This window comes from Anolis sagrei, chromosome 4 (assembly GCF_037176765.1).
Source record: "Anolis sagrei isolate rAnoSag1 chromosome 4, rAnoSag1.mat, whole genome shotgun sequence".
NCBI lineage: Eukaryota > Metazoa > Chordata > Lepidosauria > Squamata > Dactyloidae > Anolis > Anolis sagrei.
In genome coordinates this window covers 61,104,994-61,124,633 of record NC_090024.1, presented here as the reverse complement: position 1 = coordinate 61,124,633, position 19,640 = coordinate 61,104,994, and the positions used below count along the sequence as shown (strand labels likewise).

General features: G+C 35.8%; 1 protein-coding gene across 1 annotated transcript in view; it reads left to right on the top strand.

Annotated features, from left to right (window-relative positions):
* YES1 (YES proto-oncogene 1, Src family tyrosine kinase) overlaps positions 1 to 19,640 on the top strand; it is a 42,344-nt gene that overhangs the window by 4,651 nt on the left and 18,053 nt on the right. The window contains exon 2 of the mRNA XM_060775139.2: positions 16,566 to 16,838. Within this exon, the coding sequence (XP_060631122.1) occupies positions 16,574 to 16,838 (265 nt within the window). The 5' untranslated portion in view covers positions 16,566 to 16,573. The remainder of the gene's footprint in view (positions 1 to 16,565; positions 16,839 to 19,640) is intronic.

The following is a 19,640-nucleotide window of genomic DNA, read 5'->3' as shown; positions in this document are numbered from 1 at the left end:
ATACTAGGCTAGTCTACTACTGATCTGATTCTGTATGAGGTAGCTCCATTTATAATCTGATTTTTTAAAAGAAAAGAAAAAATTACTGGATTAAAACATAAGAATTTTAGATATTTTTTAATATATTGGTTACATTTGCATGCTACTTAACAATTTACAAGGCAAGAATCATTTTTTTCAGACTATATACATGTATGTGTGTCAGACCAGAAGAGTATTTCCTCTAGAATGAGGACAATGATGGAATACTTCTTTCAAGTCCATACTTGCCTTATACAGTTTTTAAAGTCCTTTTGATATAGTTTTTAAATCTACTGTTACATGAATCAGTGTCAGCTGTTCAGTTCATTGTGAGTTATTCAATCAGTTAAATATTGCCATACCTACCATTCTTTTGTTACTTAAAAAAACTTTGATATAATAGTTTTGCTGGGATATGTCTGTAATCAAAAATAAATTTATGAAATAAAAAAAGCATAGTGGTGAAGTTAAAAAAATCATTTCAAAATGTAACTGCTAACATGCCAGATGTTTTTGAAGAACATCTGGCATGTTAGCAGTTACATTTTGAAATGATTCTCATTTTTCATGATTTTTGGGTAAGGTTTTAATGAAACTGCTTGACATTTCTTTAATATAAGTAAAATGTTATCTAGGTTCTTGTAGGTTTTATTGTTATCTAGCTTTCAGGTGTTCACTTGTGATAAATGTTAAATGTTATCTAGCTTTCAGGTGTTCACTTGTGGAACTCATGTAGTATTTTAATAGCACTTTTGTCCTAAGTTTAAATAATATGGAGGAGACCACAAGGGCTATCCAGTCCAAGCCCCTACTATTCAAGAAAACACGATCAAAGCACTCCAGCTACCCAGCTTCTGTTTAAAGCACTCCAGCTACCCAGCTTCTGTTTAAAAACCTCTTGATGAGTTGCCCCACATTACTCCAAGGCAGCATATTTCATGGTCGAACAGATTTTACCTTCACTAAGTTCTTTCTAATATTTAGCTATAATATATTTCTTTGTAGCTTGAATCCATTGCCCCTAGGGTGCAGCTGCATTGTAGAATTAATGCAGTTTGACAACCTTTTAATTGCCATGCTATGGACTACTGGGAGCTATAGTTTTACAAGGTCTTTAGTCTTCTCTGCCAAAGAGCATTGGTGCATCACCAACCTATATTTCCCAGGATTCCATAGCATGGTTCAAAACTGCAAAGCAGTGTCAATCTACATTAATTCTACAGTGTAGATGCAGCTCACATCTCTGTAGCAGCAGAAAACAATTCAGCTCCATCTTCAATATGACAGCTTTTCAAATATTTAAACATTAATGACCTGTCCCTCTCTTTAACCTTCTCTTCTCCAGGCTAACATACCTGGCTCCCCAAACCAATCCTCATAAGGTATAGCTTCCAAACTGTTTACCATTTAGTCAACTTCTACACATGCTACAACTTGTCAGTATCTTCCTTGAACTGTGGTGTTCATAATATAAGAAGATCATTTAGTGTAGTGTTGAGGTTATGATTTGGACAATTTTTATTACTATTGTTTAAACTATTTCTGTATCACCTAACACACAAGGGCTCCTGAGGAAATGAACAGTAGAAACAACAAAAACAAAAAAGCCATAAAAAGATAAAAACTGTTATTTAAAGCACATTAAAATACTCTTTAAATTTCTAATAGCAATTTTAAAAGATTTAAAATAGAGCTTTTAAAAACAAAATTGCATGCAGACAGCACAGTTTGGGCTGCCCGTCGGAAGCTTAAAATAGATGAGGCTAACCTAACTTTCTTGGATGGAAAGTTCTACAGTTAGGATGCTGCTACAGTGAAGGCCCTATTTTATGTATGGAACGTTACAAAATGTTGGGACAGGTCTCCTCTGAATATCTCAAATTACTCTCAGGCTCATATGGGAGGGGTCAGTCTTTATGTGTATGTAGGGGAGCTTGTGTGAGGCTAAATACTCTTTGGGTCACATCTCTTGTGGAGCTGAGAATATTTGGTAACATTTAAAAACTCTTAAGATGTCTTGTAAGATTAGATGGCAATATGAATGTATAACTTATCTTTTAAAATGTTTCACAAAACGATTTGCAGTATATATACATAAAAAGCAAGTTTACAAAAACAGTAACATTCATAAATAGTAAGAATAACACAGCTAAAAATCATTTCCTGTTCATAAATTTACTATGTTTTAATGTTTACATTAAAAGGCCTTTCTAAATGAAAATATTTTCAAAATATTCTTGAAAGGACAAAATGAGCTTTTTCTTTAACTGGAAAATCACAGTGGAAAAGACCAGGTTTAAAGGGATAACAAATCTCAAAATAACAATGTTAAATATTTGATGGTTTGTGTTGGTAAACACCAAAGGTCATAGACCAGTTGGAGCTTTAATTATCAAAATCAGCAACTTAAATTGAGCACACACTGGAAAGCAGTGTGTTATATGAGCTAATTTATATTCTCTTACAAGTATTCTGGTGACGACATTTTGAAATCATGAGTTTTTCAATCTGGCCCACAGAGGGCATTTCAGTAATTCACTCTGGGTGTGACCAGTGTACAGGCTAGTTTCACTTTCTTCAGATACATCTGGTTAATCAACGAAAACTGATAAACGGCACTCATCAGCATTGAACACACCTCAGTGTTTAAACAATTAACTTGATTATTTACTAGAAGTGTGACATGGTCATGAACTAGTAGTATTTATCCCCATCCATAGCAGCACCATTCCCAAATAACTAGACTTTTGTCTAGTCTAAAGTTTCAATTTTTTCACATGCATCTATCTTAAGACTGTTGCTAGATGTTGGTACAAAACCACAACTTCCTTGGAATTTGTTAATGGGAATGTATGGTACAATTAAGTATCACCATCAGATAGTTTTGACAGTTTTAGCCCAGGTTAGCCAGTAATCTCTTCAAGCTGCTAAAAAAAAATAAATCAGAATTTGCCACATAAATCAGAAAGAAGCAAAAAAAAAAGGATGATCTCAAGATCTTTGCATTATTTCTGGTTGCATGCAAAACAAAAACTTAAAGAACTCAGATGCAAAACCATTGATCTAATATAAATAAGCAACATGTTAGTATTATTGACTGCATTATTATACTACTTGAATTTAGCTAACATAGCACTGATTCCAGTAACTTAACTGTTCTGGTTAAATTGACAGAAATCATGATTTAAGATTGAATTAATAAACACAGAGGAACAATTTTTCAGACCATTTAGATTCCGCAAAGTGAGATTTTTCTTTACCAGTGTTTTAAAGTGTTCATAAGTAAATATATAAGGCTTGACCAATAGATATGGCATACTTGGACTTCCAAAAGCTTTTGGCTAAATCCACAATCAAAGGTTCTTGAGTAACCCTAGATAGAAGGACAAATTCTTCTATGATTTTGTAACTGATTTTTTAATGGAAGGAAAAAACAGGAGTAAATTTTAAAATGTCAAATGAATGGAAGTAAATAATAGGAGTAGGCTGAAATAGCTCATATTGTCCCTAGATTGAAAATGGAGATGCTTCTTTTGATTATTATGGTCTACAAACAAGAATAATGTGTTTATCTAGTTTACTGATGGGACCCATACTCTATGCCACTAATTAGTAATCCCTTCTCTCTTTTTTCACAATATGATGCTGGAACAAGAGCAGGAAGCATTCAGATCAGTTATGGTTAATCATGGTTAATGCCAAACTGCTTCGTTTGGGTGCTTGGTATCACAAATTATAGATTGCTGCAGTGTTATGATACCTAAATAATACTATATTGCATTGTAAAATAGTTGCCATGACATAATAGTCGCACCCCCCTTTTGGAGAAAGCGAAATTGGTATTCTGCCTTTCCCCACATAATAGTCGCACCCTTAGTTCACTCCCTTGGGTGAGTGAATTAAGGGTGTGACTGCTCTTTTGGCGCTGTGCTTTGTTCAGCTGGGAGCTGAGTCAAGCCCCGCAGCACCAAGGAAAGGGGGCAGTGAGTTTTCCCACCCACTTCTTCCCTCCGAGCCACAGAGGAGACTATGCAGCTTGGAAAGGAGAGGCTAGCATGTACCTCCAGCATGTCCCCTCCAAGCTCCAAGGGTCTTCTGCTTGATCTGTGAAGCACGTTCAACTAGCAGAAGTGCTTCCAGTTTACCACAATTCTTTGCTAGCACATTGTTGTCTTCAAAACACTATTTCTCCATACTCCTCATTGTCTGTGAGAATAGGAATGATATGTTACTGTATTGATGCTTCTGGCAGTGTAGTGCCAAATAGTTATTTTAAAATGGATATCTGCTGGAAGAATTTTTAAAAACAAGTCAAAATTTTTTTCTGTATTCTCATTTTAAAGGAAGGATTACTTCTAACTTATAAACTCCCCCTTCCCAGTATTTACACTGGAGAATTCTTTTCTCCCCCCCCCCCCTTCCTCTTGATATTTCCCTGAATTAGAGTTAGGGTTGTCATCTTTTTATGCTATAGATATTTGATAAAGGCATGCTGACATTCTAATCTCAGATGGGTTGGGTGAGGGAAGGAAGTTTCTGCATTCCTGGAGATTTATTCCGACCCCTTCTTCATTGAAAAATCCAGCATGTTGGTCTGCAAACCTTTCATTTTCTAATATGTGGAGTTGTATAATGTTTGCCTGTATGCCTTCCAGAAGAAGTTTAAGAATACTTGTGTGCAGTGCAACAGTCCTAACATGCTTTAGCCAAAAAAAAACACCCCAGGAAAGGTTTTTTCTGTTATGCCTCCACATCAAAGTAGAAGAACAAACACTAATGATAGAGCTCTTTGTTGGACTACAGAGGAAATATGTATTGAAACATGTGGCCTTCCAGATGTTATCTCCCACCACAAACTATGTTTGATGACATTGTTGGCAGCCACAGTTCCGCAACCTCTCAAGGGTTAATATTCTCTTATTCCTGGTTTGGAAGTTTTTATCATGACCTTTCAGCCTTGCAATAGAGTGGAGTGCCAAATTATATCAACAGCAGAACAAAGTTCTTTTATTGTGATGTTACATACTGTGGATTACATTGGGGCAAAATGGAGAAGCTGCAATAACCACAAAACCCTCAGACTACTATCTGGTTTTTTTATTCATGTTTCTGCAGTATGTGACAAAGGAAATTAGATAACATTATTCTTCCTGGCAAGGCTTTGTTTCTGTAGTTCCCTAGAGCTGAAAACATTTTGCTGGTATTTTGTTACGATGTTCCTGTATTATGTAGTCCTGCATGTTTCCAAAGTTACATATGCCTGCATTTTTCTTTCAGTAGACTGTTAAAAAAACAAACAAGCACATTCATTGGCTGTTTCCTGAATCTTTTAATTTAAAATATATTTTTGCGAATTTAATAGATGATAGCTCATCAACAAAAGATTCTTGAGGGGGATATTTTCTGAATTGAAGAACAAGTAGTTTCTTCTCAGAATCATTTTTTTCAAATGTTTTTTTGTCTTCACTTTTGAAACAATATACATAGTCTTTCATACACCTATAAACCAAAATATATTCTGCTGTGCTAGCATTCCACTGAGGCTAGCATTAAACCTATGTGATCTAGTTAGAATCCTATATTCCCATGGTACCAAAAAGAAGAAAAAAATCACAGCACAAACCCAGAAGACAGCAGATCTCATCACCAAACCTACTTCCATGCCAGCCATCACCGATCAATGTGATTACATCCTTTGATACTTAAGTCATTTTTACATGGATGAATGCAGTCTGGATTGTGACAGTGAGACACCTTTCCATGCCCTTCTGGATTTCTGGTTGGGTTCTGTGCATACCTGTTGAAGAGCTGCCTTGGATATCAAAGGCTGAGAGTGAAAGAAAGAGAGTATAAAAACATGGTATTGGACCATCTTGCACAGTAAATATTTGTGTTTGAGTACTTTGGATCTTCTCACAGTCCCTTTCTCTTTCAGAGGAAGAAAGTTTAATGACTAAGATAATAGTTGCCCCTTCTTTGTAGAGAGTTGTATCAGAATCCTGTGTGAGCATACAGTGAGAATTTATTGTTCATATATTCAGACTATCTTTCTGCAAGACAAACAGGGCCATGAGTTTTTGGCCTTTATTAAGAACATTTGGGATATCTGATATTCTCAAAGATAACATTTACCTTCATATGGGGGTAGATACTTGCATTGAAGGTGGGGGCTTATTACATTCATACAGTTTTGCTAATAAAAAAGCTTTCATATAATTGAGGAAGGAGAGGTGGAATGATAGCCTGTGCTGCAATATACTTTGCCCTCTCCTAACTCAAGTGCTTTCCCCTTGTCTCTTTGGTTGAGCAGGTGGCATGGCAATAGCTCATTTTTGTGTATAGTTCTGACGTGAGACACTTTTGGGAGTTCTGAAGAGACAGTCGTTTGTAATGTGCTTTCCTTGTACATATGTGTGCTGAGATCAGGTGCCTCAGCAAAGAGTTATTTCTCCATCCCTAACCCTTTGCCTGTCATATCAGTTATAGGTTCATGACATGGGTTTAGAATTATTCTGCCTGTAGTATGCTATCCTTGGATGCTTGAATCGAGTAGTGTGGAAAGCATTGCTGATCTTTCTTTTGTTGCTTTTTATATAATTTGGTGGGAAGGTGTTAATTTATATTGGCTTTGGAGCTGGCATAATGTTACACTAGTTGAGGAGCTGGGGAGAAACCGCATCCTCGTCCTACTCCATTCCCATCCTGCTTTGGGCCATCCACTGGCACAGTAAATGATGGTATAGGATCATTATATATGCATATTTTCGCTAGCTATGAAGACATTAAGGGCTTCTGCTACATCCTGAAGCCCCTCAACATATTAGATTATAGGATTGCTTCTTGGAACTTATCTTAACATAAACTCTTATAAGTCTTTGTAAAAACACCTGATTTGTAGAAATTGATACACAAGTAGTTTTCTGATTCTGAGATACACATGTACTTGTAAATACCTTCTATCTGCATTTCTTATGTTTGTGAACTGGTTTACATATTATCTGAACTTTTAATTTAACTATGGCTTGTTCAGTTGGCAGTTTGAACAACTTAAAAAGTTCAAATAATGACATATGGAGGCAAAGAAAAAACTTCTAAATACCACCTTCTCACACCTGTGCTAGAAGCATATGAACCATAGCTTGGCTTATAACATTCTTGTTTCCCATGCAAATTTTTCGTGTATATGTATGGTGCAATTCATAATGAATTATGGGATTACACACTTGCTGCTTTGCTGTATGTTGACTGTCAGTTGTGTTGATGCAGAGTTTACACAGCAAAAATGCAATTTGTGCAGAATTTGTTTTTGGAGGATGGCTTTGTCATGGAGGTAGAGAACACAGAGACTATATACGGTATTGGACGCAATTAGCCATATTCATATGCCTAATTAGGGTATAGTGACACATATCTTGATAGTTCTCATGGACAGTAGTCCTGTCTTCTGAAACAGATCTTTCTCTATTGAGTTAAGGAATTTGTAGGGACCTTCTATTTGCACTTGCTTTGGAGCAAGTAGAACCCTTATCTTGATTCCTAGCTGTGTGCAGAGCTTGGAAAGTGTAAGGTTTCAGTTCCACCCCCACCCCCCAGAATTTCTTCTGGCTGATGGAGTTTGAAAGCTGTTGTCTAAAAATAACCTTTTCCTAACTCTGTTTCTGTTCGTATTCAAGTGAACATCAATAAAGGCTTCCTGGAGAGAAACCACGTAACATTGCAACACAGGCTATTTGAGGATAGCGCAGATGGATGTGGCCTGCTTGACTTCATCCCTTTTAAACTAGTTGCTTAAATCATATTTAGTTATAATGTTCAAGTACAACAGGAGACACTTGAAGACAGGAGAACTAGGATCCACAGGAGAATGTCTGCCTCAGTTTCCACAGGCTTCCACAGTTTTAGGGCGAGAGTTAGAAGCTTATTCAAATTCTTCAGTAATATAGTGTAATATAGAAACCTTGGTCCTCTCTCATGACCTTGAAGTCGGGCGAATATGTATACTTACTTGAAAGTAATTCTGTTGAAATTCTCCAAATTTAAATCAGAGACTAACATGCATAGAACTGGAATGTAATCAGTTGGTGCCTGGTTGTTCCTTATTCTCTAAGAGCACAAGTTAGAACTAACCAGCCACTAGCAAATTATAGCCCTGTTGTGTGTGGTGGAACAGAAATGTATGGTTCTGGAATCTCTTAAAATGAAGGAAGACAACCTGGTCTCTAATACAATACTGAGTTTGACTATACACAAGCCCAACATGATTCCTGATATGTTGAGAGTTTTCTAGTAGGTGATTGAAAGAAAGGCAATTGCAGCAATTTAATACTTTGTGCCTGTATGTATATCATTAGACTGTATTAAAAATTAAACGTTTTCACATCTATAGTCCTTCTGTAGATCTCATTTGTATTTTGATCTGCAACTAAAATGGGGCCAGCTGACTAGTTGGGTGGTTGTTACTCAGTCAAAATTACTGAGGTTAGTGTTGGGTAGGAAGCTTACATCTTGATCATACTCAGACTTAGTAACATTCTACAGAAATTTCTGAACAGAGAGCAGACCTTATGTATGTCCACAGAAAATTTGCCCGCTTTAAGCTGAATTTTAGCTTCAAAGTGCATCATTCTGTAAATCTATTGTTTCTGATGCAGGTACACTTGTCTATTACCAGAGATCTGATTATTCATTGAAGCATATAGGGCATTTTTTCATGCATTGTATCTGAAAGCATCTGAGCCACTACTGGGCTTGCATGCAGTTTTTTTTTTCTGTATTCTGTTAGATCGAATTCTCAAGTTAGCCATTCCTGTTAAGACAATGTGCACATATTGTAAGGAAAAACCTAATTGCTGCCCAATGTTTTAATTGTTTGCATGGTCAAGTGCATCTCTTGGGAAGTCTGGACACTAGGTACACATTCAATCACAAATGCTGGAATGGATGTTCTCCCACTTATTTTTCATGGTAATGCGAAGGCCCAGAAAACAAACCAGAAAGCTGCCTATTCTTTCCTGGAATTTTTTTTTACAAAAATTGATTATTTTCTTTTAAAATGATGAATAAAATACTTTACAACAAGGTATTCTCATATTGATTGATCAAAAATAAGTTCTAAAAATGATGTATGATTAGATGTTTATGTAAGACTGTGCAATATTAGATCATTACAGTTCCTGGTATTGGTTTAGTTGTCAAATAAATTAGTGGGTTATGTCTACGTGACATTATGGGGAAATGAGATAAAATAATTCCCTCTGTTTTACTAATGTGGATGTTTTCTTCTGTTTTTATTGGGACTTATGTGTCTGCTGCTCAAATTGGCAAATTCAAGAAGTATCTTATAGTTCTGGTGTTTCTTACAGGATCTTGTATCTCCATTGTAACAAAAAGTCGCAATTTAAGAAGTTGATTTTATAATTATATTTTGAATAAATCATACTTTATGATTTTACATTAAGCTAAATATAATGTGCCTTATATTCCTAAAGTAGTGAGTAAGTCTAATTCAATGTGTGAATTAGCAAACCCAGTCATCTGATTTGTTTCATGCTGACCAGATATTTCAGCAATCAGAATTACTTGAGTTTTTCCTGGCATGACCTTTAGTTTATTTGTATTCATTTTGCCCATAAACATTTGTGTATAAGTCAAAGCATTTTTGACAAAAAATAGATTAAAATGGGTCACTTTCTATATGGGTCAGTGCTGGAATAGGAACCTAGTGTTAAGGAAGTGACAAGAGGCAGAGGTGAGAAGTGCTCCCAGCCCATTACCTTTCCCTTACCCAAACAATACTGCCCGAGAGATATGCGTCAGCAAGTCTAAGAAATGCAGTGCATCTGTCTTTTTGGGTGCTTGAAGTGGGGCAGAGTTGTAATACCCATTTTTAATAGAGGCTTTCTGCATAGGCCTCTGAAGAGAGACTGTAGTGGCAACTTTTAATAGAGGCTCATTGTAAGAGAAAGGGAAATTGCTTCCTTTTCTCATCTTTCCCCAACCTACATTTTCAGGCTGAATTCTAATTTTTCCCCACATTTATATCCTTTATCTGTATTTTCACACACACCATTTCCCTGCTCATATAAACAGTTTCTCTCCCTTTATTTATCTCTTCCTAAGTGTATTACCTCAGCATTTTAAAAAGTAGAGGAAAAAGATTTGCTTATTCTGTCTCCCTAAAGTTTAGCCTTTAATTTATCCAAAGGACAAAGCAAAATCCATTATTTTGTTCCCCAAATCTGCCCTTATAATATGAAGCTAATATACACAAATATATATGGTATTCAAAACGTCCACAACCTCTTGTATTTAAAAAAATCCATAGATGCCAGGGGAACATGTTTGAGAGGGATGGTATCTGAGTCAGTTGACATAATCCAGATCATAAGAACTTCTCCATACATTTTCATTATATATTTTCAGAAACTCTGAAAATGATTGGAAATCTCATAAATGCAATGAATCAGGTCTCCTACAACCACTTCCTTGAATCAGCTCTCAGTGACAAAACTATCAAAATATAGTACTTTCAGTTTCAGTGAATGTTTCCAGAAGGGTACAAAGGATAAATTATTAAAAGCTATTTAGAAAAATGAAAGAGTTGTACACATACATATAGCTAACATCCATCAAAGCAACAATGCAGTTTGGATTTCAAACCCAAATTAGAAACTGTATTTTAAATAGAAGTAGATATGGTAATTTGTTTAATTCATGATTATCTGGAGTTGTAGACGATGACACCATACTTTGCTCAGTAGAGTTCCATTGGCCCCTTATCAGTAATGTTCCAAGTCTATTTCTTGTCTAGAGATGGCTTTTTTAAAGGAAAGAAATATACAACAACCTCCTTGAAAATAATACATGTAAATATTTTATTTTATTATGACATATGTGCAAGAGAAAATATAAATCATTTTAAATATGACTAATATTGAGGTACCATAGCTTCCCTAAAATGACATACTCATGTACATCTCCTCTTGCAGATTTTTGACAAAACGTTCAAAAAATAACAATTTTTAAGTTGCGGACTCTTTACATTTCCCTGGGAGTATACCTAGCTCATCTATGCAGACTGACTTATGAATACATATGCATCGAATTGAACATTGGAAGGTAATCTCTATGTATCTCCTTATCCGTCTATTGCAAAATCCCACAAACAATATTGTGAAGTGCTAACTCTAATTTTGTAATGTAATGTAGCTTTTGCAGTTTGAGAAAAGAACAAGAAAGGGGATAAGTAATTCAAAAATAATTAATGGCCAGATTTTCAAATGGAACAAAAACACATTTTCTTTTTCAAATGTGGCTTAAATCATAAGGCTACAAAACCTTCAGCCTCTACCGGAAACTTTATTTGTATCCTCTTCAATTTGCTTCATTTATTTAGAGGCCCACTGTGATTTTTAGAAAGTCTTGCTTCAATTTATTTTTGACTGAAGCACATTGTCAGTCAACTCAGTCTCCACCATGCCAGCCAACTGTCCCTTAATGAAGCAATTCAGCTCAGTGAATAGGACTCATACTTTAAGGAGACAATTGGCTAACAGAGGGTATGCCAAATTGATTTAACTTTGCATAACTGTGAAAGAATTTGTAAAATGACACTGTCAGTTAATGTTGGCATAAGTTCCAGCTGTCTGAAAACTGCTCTAAGTTGATACGTACACTATTTAAACAAATGTAAATATAATAATAATATAAATAATAATAATAATAATAATAATAATAATAATATAAATAATATACTTTGTGGTGAATCTTGTAATACCATTAGAAATAAAGTAGTTTTAATCATCTTCCTTGGTGAATTATAAATCATAATCATAATCATGCTTTATTTATAGACCACCCTCTCTCCCCGAGGGGATTCAGGGCGGTTTACGTACATAAAAAGGCAAACATTCAATGCCATAATCAAAATAACATAACATTAAAGTAATACAAATAACATTAATAAACTTACAACCAAAGAAACAAAAAGTAATAAACACACCCTACCAATACTTAAATAAAACATAATTACACTAACAACATGTACCCTAGACAGTTAACTATACCTTTGTTGAAACTATTTCATAGTTATATTGGTTATCCACATCCAGATGTATAAGATAGAAAATAAGATGAGGTGATTGGGTTGTTGTAGGTTTTTTTCGGGCTATATGGCGATGTTCTAGAGGCATTCTCTCCTGACGTTTCGCCTGCATCTATGGCAAGCATCCTCAGAGGTTGTGAGGTCTGTTGGAACTAGGAAAATTGGGTTTATGTATCTGTGGAATGTCCAGGGTGGGAGAAAAAACTCTTGTCTGTTCGAGCTAGGTGTGAATGTTTCAACTGCCATAGATGCAGGCGAAATGTCAGGAGAGAATGCCTCTAGAACATGGCCATATAGCCCCAAAAACCTACAACAACCCAGTGATTCCAGCCATGAAAGCCTTCGACAATAAGATGAGGTGATGTTGATGATTTCAGTTTGATCCTTCTTATGCTGTCAGCCCAGATCAGTTTGCAAAATTTGTTTGCTTGTTTTTTTGCTTTGGATTCCCCCTCCAAGTTTCCATTTTCTAGAAATGGACGTGGTCTATCGTTTGAAGACATCCCTAGTAACTGAGGGCAGATTGCATTGTGAACTGAGGTAATTGGGTAAGGAATAATTTGTGTTAACTTTGGGAAATTTTCCAGTTTACTCTCAGCCAATACTTTGTTGTTTGATGGCTGCCACGTCCTGTTGTGATGAAGATTTATGTGTAGTCACAAACAGTCGCGGAAGCTTTCCCCCTCCGATCAGGGAGTAAACACACACTTTTATCTTTGCAGCAGACTTTATACAAATATATATATATATATATATATATATATATATATATATATATATATATATACACACACACATACACACACACACACACACACACACACACACACACACACACACACACATACAGAGTCCATTTACAATGGCTGAACACTGGAATACTTCTCCAGCCTTCTTTTTTCTGATACTTCTAGATAAGTGGAAACTTCTTACTTGCAAGAGGCTGGTTTTGTACTCCAATTCTTCTTTATATTCCAACCTTCAGTCTCTTCAAGTCACAAGCTTCTCAGAACTGCAACCTTCAGTAAACCTTCCACACATCAGCAAGGAGTAGCCTTTTGCTCCTTTATTACTCCAGCAGTTACTTCACCCTGGCTGTAACTGCACAATGCTAGCCAGGTGGTTTGACTCTTACTGCTTGCTGCCCTGATCCTTACACTACTTGTTACTTAAGAAATAATAAAAACGCCCTTTAAGGATATAGTTACCTGGAACTTTCTGCCCAGGGAGCAGGAAGTTTTATGATTCAAAGCAAACAATTGGCTACTGCTGATGAAATGAAGATCAGTTACATTAATGTAAAGAATACCTAATCTTCAAACAGTATGCATAAATAATAAGCACTATGTTGTAAGTAAATAATAGAATTATTGAATCATGTGACATCATGTTACCATATCTGAAAAACTGGCAAGTGTGGACAATAAGCAATTTAAACAAGACACATTGCTGCAATTTCCAGAAAGCTTGGCCACTAATATACTGATGAAATGGCCATCATGTGCTGTGCATGTACAACCCATAAAATAGATTAAAGGCCCCACTGAATCAGTTGCTGAACAAAAGGTCAACATGTTTATAAATCACATTGGTTCAGTGATTCTATTCACTAGATTTAGCAGTTGAATTTAGGGCTCCGTCTCTAAAGGTACATGTGCTGTATTCATACAAGTAATGGTCTCCTGTGTGAAATTTATCCATCTGTATCAGTGTGTTGTCACTGGCTTCTGACTTAAGAGGTGTAGTATATAGTATGAAGGTGTTCCTCTTTCATCAGCATCATGCTTACAACTTAAGTTTTTAATATAACATCTCAGCTGGCAGGGTTTGAATGTAGGATTGTGCTTTGGGACAAATTTTACAATTAAAAGAAACAACTTAAAAATAATTATAGAGCAAAACTTGGAAGTAAGTGCTCTCAGCACAATTACAGGAATAAATTATTCAAATGAAAATAAGAAGTTCTCTTTGGATTTAGAACAGGTTCATTCCTGCTCTGCCATTCCCTCCACTGATTGCAAGGCCCTGAAACCTTTCAATCCTCCACCAACTTCCTTCATTGAAAATGGGAAAAAGAAGTTCCAGGCCAGCTTTCTTGCATATACAGTGCAAGAAATATGGTGGCGTCTTTCAATGCCCTAACCTCTTTCAGTCCAAACACAAAAGATAGAGAGAAGGAAAGACTTATGATGATTTAATGCAGTGATTCCCAAAGTGGGCATTACCGCCCCTGTTGGGCACTGCAGTGATCAGGGGGAGGGGGGATAATGGCCACAGGTGTATTTGGGGGCGATGAATAACTGTAAGGGGGCGGTGAAAGCATAAAAGAAAGAAGAGAAGGTTTAGAAAATTTGATTTCCAGAGGGTAGGCCAAATAAGTTTGGGAACCATTGATTTAATGGGAAGGAGCGGGGGAGTAAATCATGAAAGGAAGAAGCACACATGATTTTTTTTCTTTCCCTTGCCTCCCACTTCTCCTCAGTTCCTGTTACAATTCATTTTGTTCAATCTAATACTAATTTGAGAACTACACTACATTCTGTTTTCTTTCAAGCATTATCTTTATTTTCCCACTAAAATGACATGTGTTGGACTGTGTTTAGCTATTTTAGTATAAAGTTTAAAATTAAAGTCTGTATGAACTGCTCAGAAATTTGAAAAAGACATTTTAAATATGCCAGATAATTAAAGGCGTGCAATTTTTTGCACCTGTTATCTAATGCAATATTACATGCAAGTTTGCTGTGTTCCCCAGTAAATGGGAACAGACATTGTCCATTGACATGTATATAAGTATTGAAATTTATGAATAGTATTAAACTGTCTGCTGTATTGCATTGAAAAAATAAGAAACAGACATCTGGCTAGAAGCTAGAAAAATGGTAGATATTGGTTGAAAAGTATACTGGTGTTTCTAGTGTTTATTGCAAGTATACGTCTTTATGGATTTTCGCCAAATTCTAAAGCCCCTCATTTGGAAGATCTTGAGTGTGGGATTATGCTTAAAATGTTATATATGTTGAATAATAATTTGTCTAGGGAGCACAATGGTTGTATAAACCGTATTATACTAATGGCATTATGGCTTATTATAATGAAGAGAGTCCTCTTCTCCCATAAATTGAAGTTCTTTGTGTCTCTGTGACTCACGCAAATGGGCTGCCTGCACAGTGCATCACTCAGAAATTGTTAACTTGTCTTAAGTCTTTTTAATAATAGGCCCTGACCACTCTCCATGTATTCTATCAGTGTGCTTCCTGCCTGAACTCCCAGTTTCTTTTTATCCACCACAGCAGCATCATCTCAGGAACATTTCAGAGCCTTATAATTCTCAGGTTTAAGATTTTGGGTAAAATTGACTTGGATTGGTCTATCAGATTTTATTCTGTCATTTTTCATTTGATTACGATGTTTTTTGAATAGATCTGAAAATGCTTAATTTTTTCATGTTTTTTTACCCAGTTTTGGTTGCTTTTGTCATGGTCTCAGCAAGAGGCTTCAAGTGTCCCGGTAAAATTCCTAGGAGAGATAGCTACTCAAAGTGCCTTTTGTGTCATGGAGAAATGTTCAATATTCAGTCATGCAAGTACTGCCAGGCCTTTATCCCATAGGCCCATACAGAGAGGCAAGGTTGAAGGACCCTCTCTATTACCATGTCCTAAGTGTGACTACTAATGGGGTGGGCACAAGGTCTCATCAAATTGCTTCACCCAGTTCATCAATCTCTCAGCCCACACTCCACCTCAAGCCTTGGTAGTTTATACAGAGTAAAAAGAAAAGGTACTTGTTGAAAATAATCCTGTTTTGATCATTTTGAATAAATGTGTGCATGTTTTATGGATCATTATTTTCACAAAGGACTGTGAAAGATATTACACAACAGGACTGTAGACTCTATCCAATTTTTGGGACTATACCAGTGTCTTGAAGAGGAGTCTAATAATTTTAAGACTGGGTTGCAAGCCTTTAAAAAATAACTTTGTATAGTCTCATGCATATAGTGTGTATTAATCACACTATTTAACACAATTTGAAAAAAAATGTTTCTGTTTTGAGAGTGTTATTTCCTGTTTAATTGTGCTGTATGTACTTAGAAAGTAGTCATTATACTACATAAAGTTCATTTTTGTGGCTGCCACAAACTGTGTTAAATTGGTTGAGATGCTATGAGATACTCATTGAAAAACTATAACAAATATGCTGCAGAATGTACCACAAACACAAAGTTTTTGCAGTTCAGTAAACTTTTTCCCATGTTTTTTTATGATAGAAACAATTAGGAAATGACAGGGAAGATTTCATAATGCATTCAGTTTTAGAAGTTTATGTCTGCCTCCAGCACAATTAGACTTTTAACATGTTTCTAATGTTCATTTCAATGGCATAAGAAATAATATCTAAGTAGAGTTACATCAAAATAATGCAATCTTTTTCTCTACAGAAAGGACCATGGGGTGTATTAAAAGTAAAGAAGATAAAAGTCCTACCATGAAATATAGGACTGAAAACCCTCCAGACCCTATTACATCTCATGCCAGCCATTATGGATCTGATTCAGCACAAACAAACCAGACGCCTGCAACAAAGGGATCCTCAGTTAATTTTAACAGCCATTCCATTACTCCTTTTGGTGGACCATCTGGTGTGACACCTTTTGGAGGAGCATCTTCCTCATTTCCATCTGTGCCATGTCCTTACCCTAGTGGCTTAACAGGTAACCACCATTTCAGAAATCATACTAAATGTCAACAGAACCTCCAAGAAGACAAATGGAATAAATGAAAGTTTTCATGTGATGGGTTTATTTTTGACTTGATAAGCTCTTTGGTTCAAAAAATATCATACAATTGTATATAGACTCGAGCAGCACCAGGAAAATAACTGAAACTTGTTCCTACCATTGCAGTAACAGTGGCCACACTCTCACCCATAATACTATCTGAAAGTGGAAGAGGGTATCTTAAAACATTATATTGAAGTATCATACAGCAACAGTTTCTTATTTTTATATTCCATTTTAATTTATTGACTTGCTCCATTCAGCACATTGAGCAATTTCTAAAGAAGTTTAATTTAAGAGTAGAATTGCCTAGACCACAACCAAGATTGTACCATATATTTACTTTTATAGTCTTAACAATATTTTTAAAAGCCTCACTTCCATTGTAATTTTTTTTATCTGATTCACCAGACAAAGTTCTCCTTACAGATGGAACTTTCAGAATGTTAGCGTATTTCCCAAATGAGTAAAACCCCTAAAATTTGGAATAGGCATGGTCCAACTTCACTTTACCAGGAAAAATTAACTCTATGCTTAAAATGGAACCTTGTCCAATTTTACTTTAGACAAGTAAATTCATGACTAGCTGGAACACTGGAATTTAGTATTCCATCAAAGACATTTTACCTGAACAATCAGGAATGTGGACCTTTTCAACAGTGTCTCACAAAAAAAGAGGGAAAGGGGAACTCAGATTACATGTCGCAGTTATCAGGGATCATTTCCTGTGTTATATTATAGTATTTTCCCCTGTAGCTAAAAGTAGTTGTATTGAAATACTTGATAAACACACACACACACACACACAAGTCAATATTGCATAATTACTATCATTTCAGTGCTGTATTCAATCCAATTGTAACTTGGGTATTAGGGAAAGAGTATTTAAAACTACTCAGATATATATAATTCCTTTATGTTGTTGAAATGTTAAAGAAAAATAGCTTCTGAACTGAAAATGTGTGCATGTGTGATATAAATGGTTGATTACAGTTGTAAAAAAGATTACAAGTTTGAAGGTTCTTCTTTGACTGATATTTTACCAATTTATTAATGCAGTTAATTTATTTTATAAAATTCTATTTTTAAAAAAATATGTGTGTGTAAAAATATAGGAGCAGAAATATTTCCGCACACCATGTGTACTTGGAAAATTTTAAATCTGTGTATATAGCAGTGTTGCTCACTAGGAGAACTTGACAATAAGTCATTTATGCATGCTATGGTCACAGTTTACCTCATAATAAAGACTAACATTCCAGTGGGAACCAACTAAACCATACATGGATTAGAACGTGAGAGGACTGGGCGTTCCATTGCCACACCAAATTGGGATTTAAACACACTCATTACAGGTGGAAATGTGTTGATGCCAGCTAATGATAATTTTACCAACATTATCATGTCACAACTTTATTATTCAATTTCCTAGTTTAAAAAAAAAATTAAAGCACTTTCTTCTATCTATGATAAGACTCATCCATCCCCATGTTATGTTTGGGCACTTACATTATTTTTGCTGGATTGAGGTGGTGCTATGGTAGCAGTAACAAGAGGCCACTTTGAAGTGATGATTATCTGTACTCAGAGTAAGTATATAAGAGGAAATATGGACAAATGTTCCAGGATTTTTTAAAATTACAACACTGAAAGTGGTTTTTTTTTCCTTAAGGTAAATCAACATTAGATATTTTAGGTATTTGTTTGAGTTGCCCTCTTATAACTTCATCCATTAAAATTCATGTAATATAGATATGTATTAAATACTGAACTTTAAAAATTACTAAAGTTAAATTTAAAAAAAATGGAGGAAGTGGCATGCTTTGAGAGAGTATGGCTTGTTTGGCAAAGTGTTCGAAGTTGTATTTTCTCATGTGCTGATATTTGCAACTTATTGAAATGTGATCAATGCACAGTGCCATTTTGTAAATCTCTCCTGAAATGAAGATACTGGTTGTGCTTTCTGACCCAGGTTTAGGGCCACGGGCACCATACCGGCTATGCAAGAGGCTTGTCGAAGAAACAGGTGGCTATCATATCCTGCCTCATCCTGAATGCCAGGATTCTTCCCTGATTCAGGGCAGCAGGGAACGCTTTTCCAAGACTAATGTCTCCTTTTTTAAAATCCCCTTTCTTTCAGACATATGTCTGTGGCAAGAAACAAGCTTGGTGCAATTCTGATTGTGCAAAATAATTTTTGTATACTACCTGGCAATGTGGGATCTAAGGTGGTCAATGGCAATATCACTACCTTGGTGTCATCTTTTGTTTTTGCAAAAGATGGAGAGGACTTCTTTACAGTCCCAGAGGACATGAAAGTGGAGGCAGTCTTCAAGAAGATACTTTGGTGCTAGGAGCAGTGACCTCCATTATGAGCAGGACAACACTCCTTTAGGCAAAAAAGCTTAACATGATTATCCTGTCTGTGCAAATCAAAGTGAGGCAGACAATCAAACAACCTGAAACAAGCAAATGCCACACTAGATGTGATCCAGTTTAGCACCAGAACCCAGGTTGCTGCTGAAGCAGTGAGGCATGCGGTATGTCTGAAGAACTGGGCTATGGACTCCAGAGCCAAGCACAGCTTTATCATCACTTCATTCCTGGAAACAAAGTTATTTGTAGAATCTCTGTACCAAGTGTTCATTGGTACCAAATATAAAAAAAGAAGCACTGATCCATGGAAGTAAAAAAAGAGGACAAGAGACAGCAAACTGGGACTTTTCTTCCTTTCAT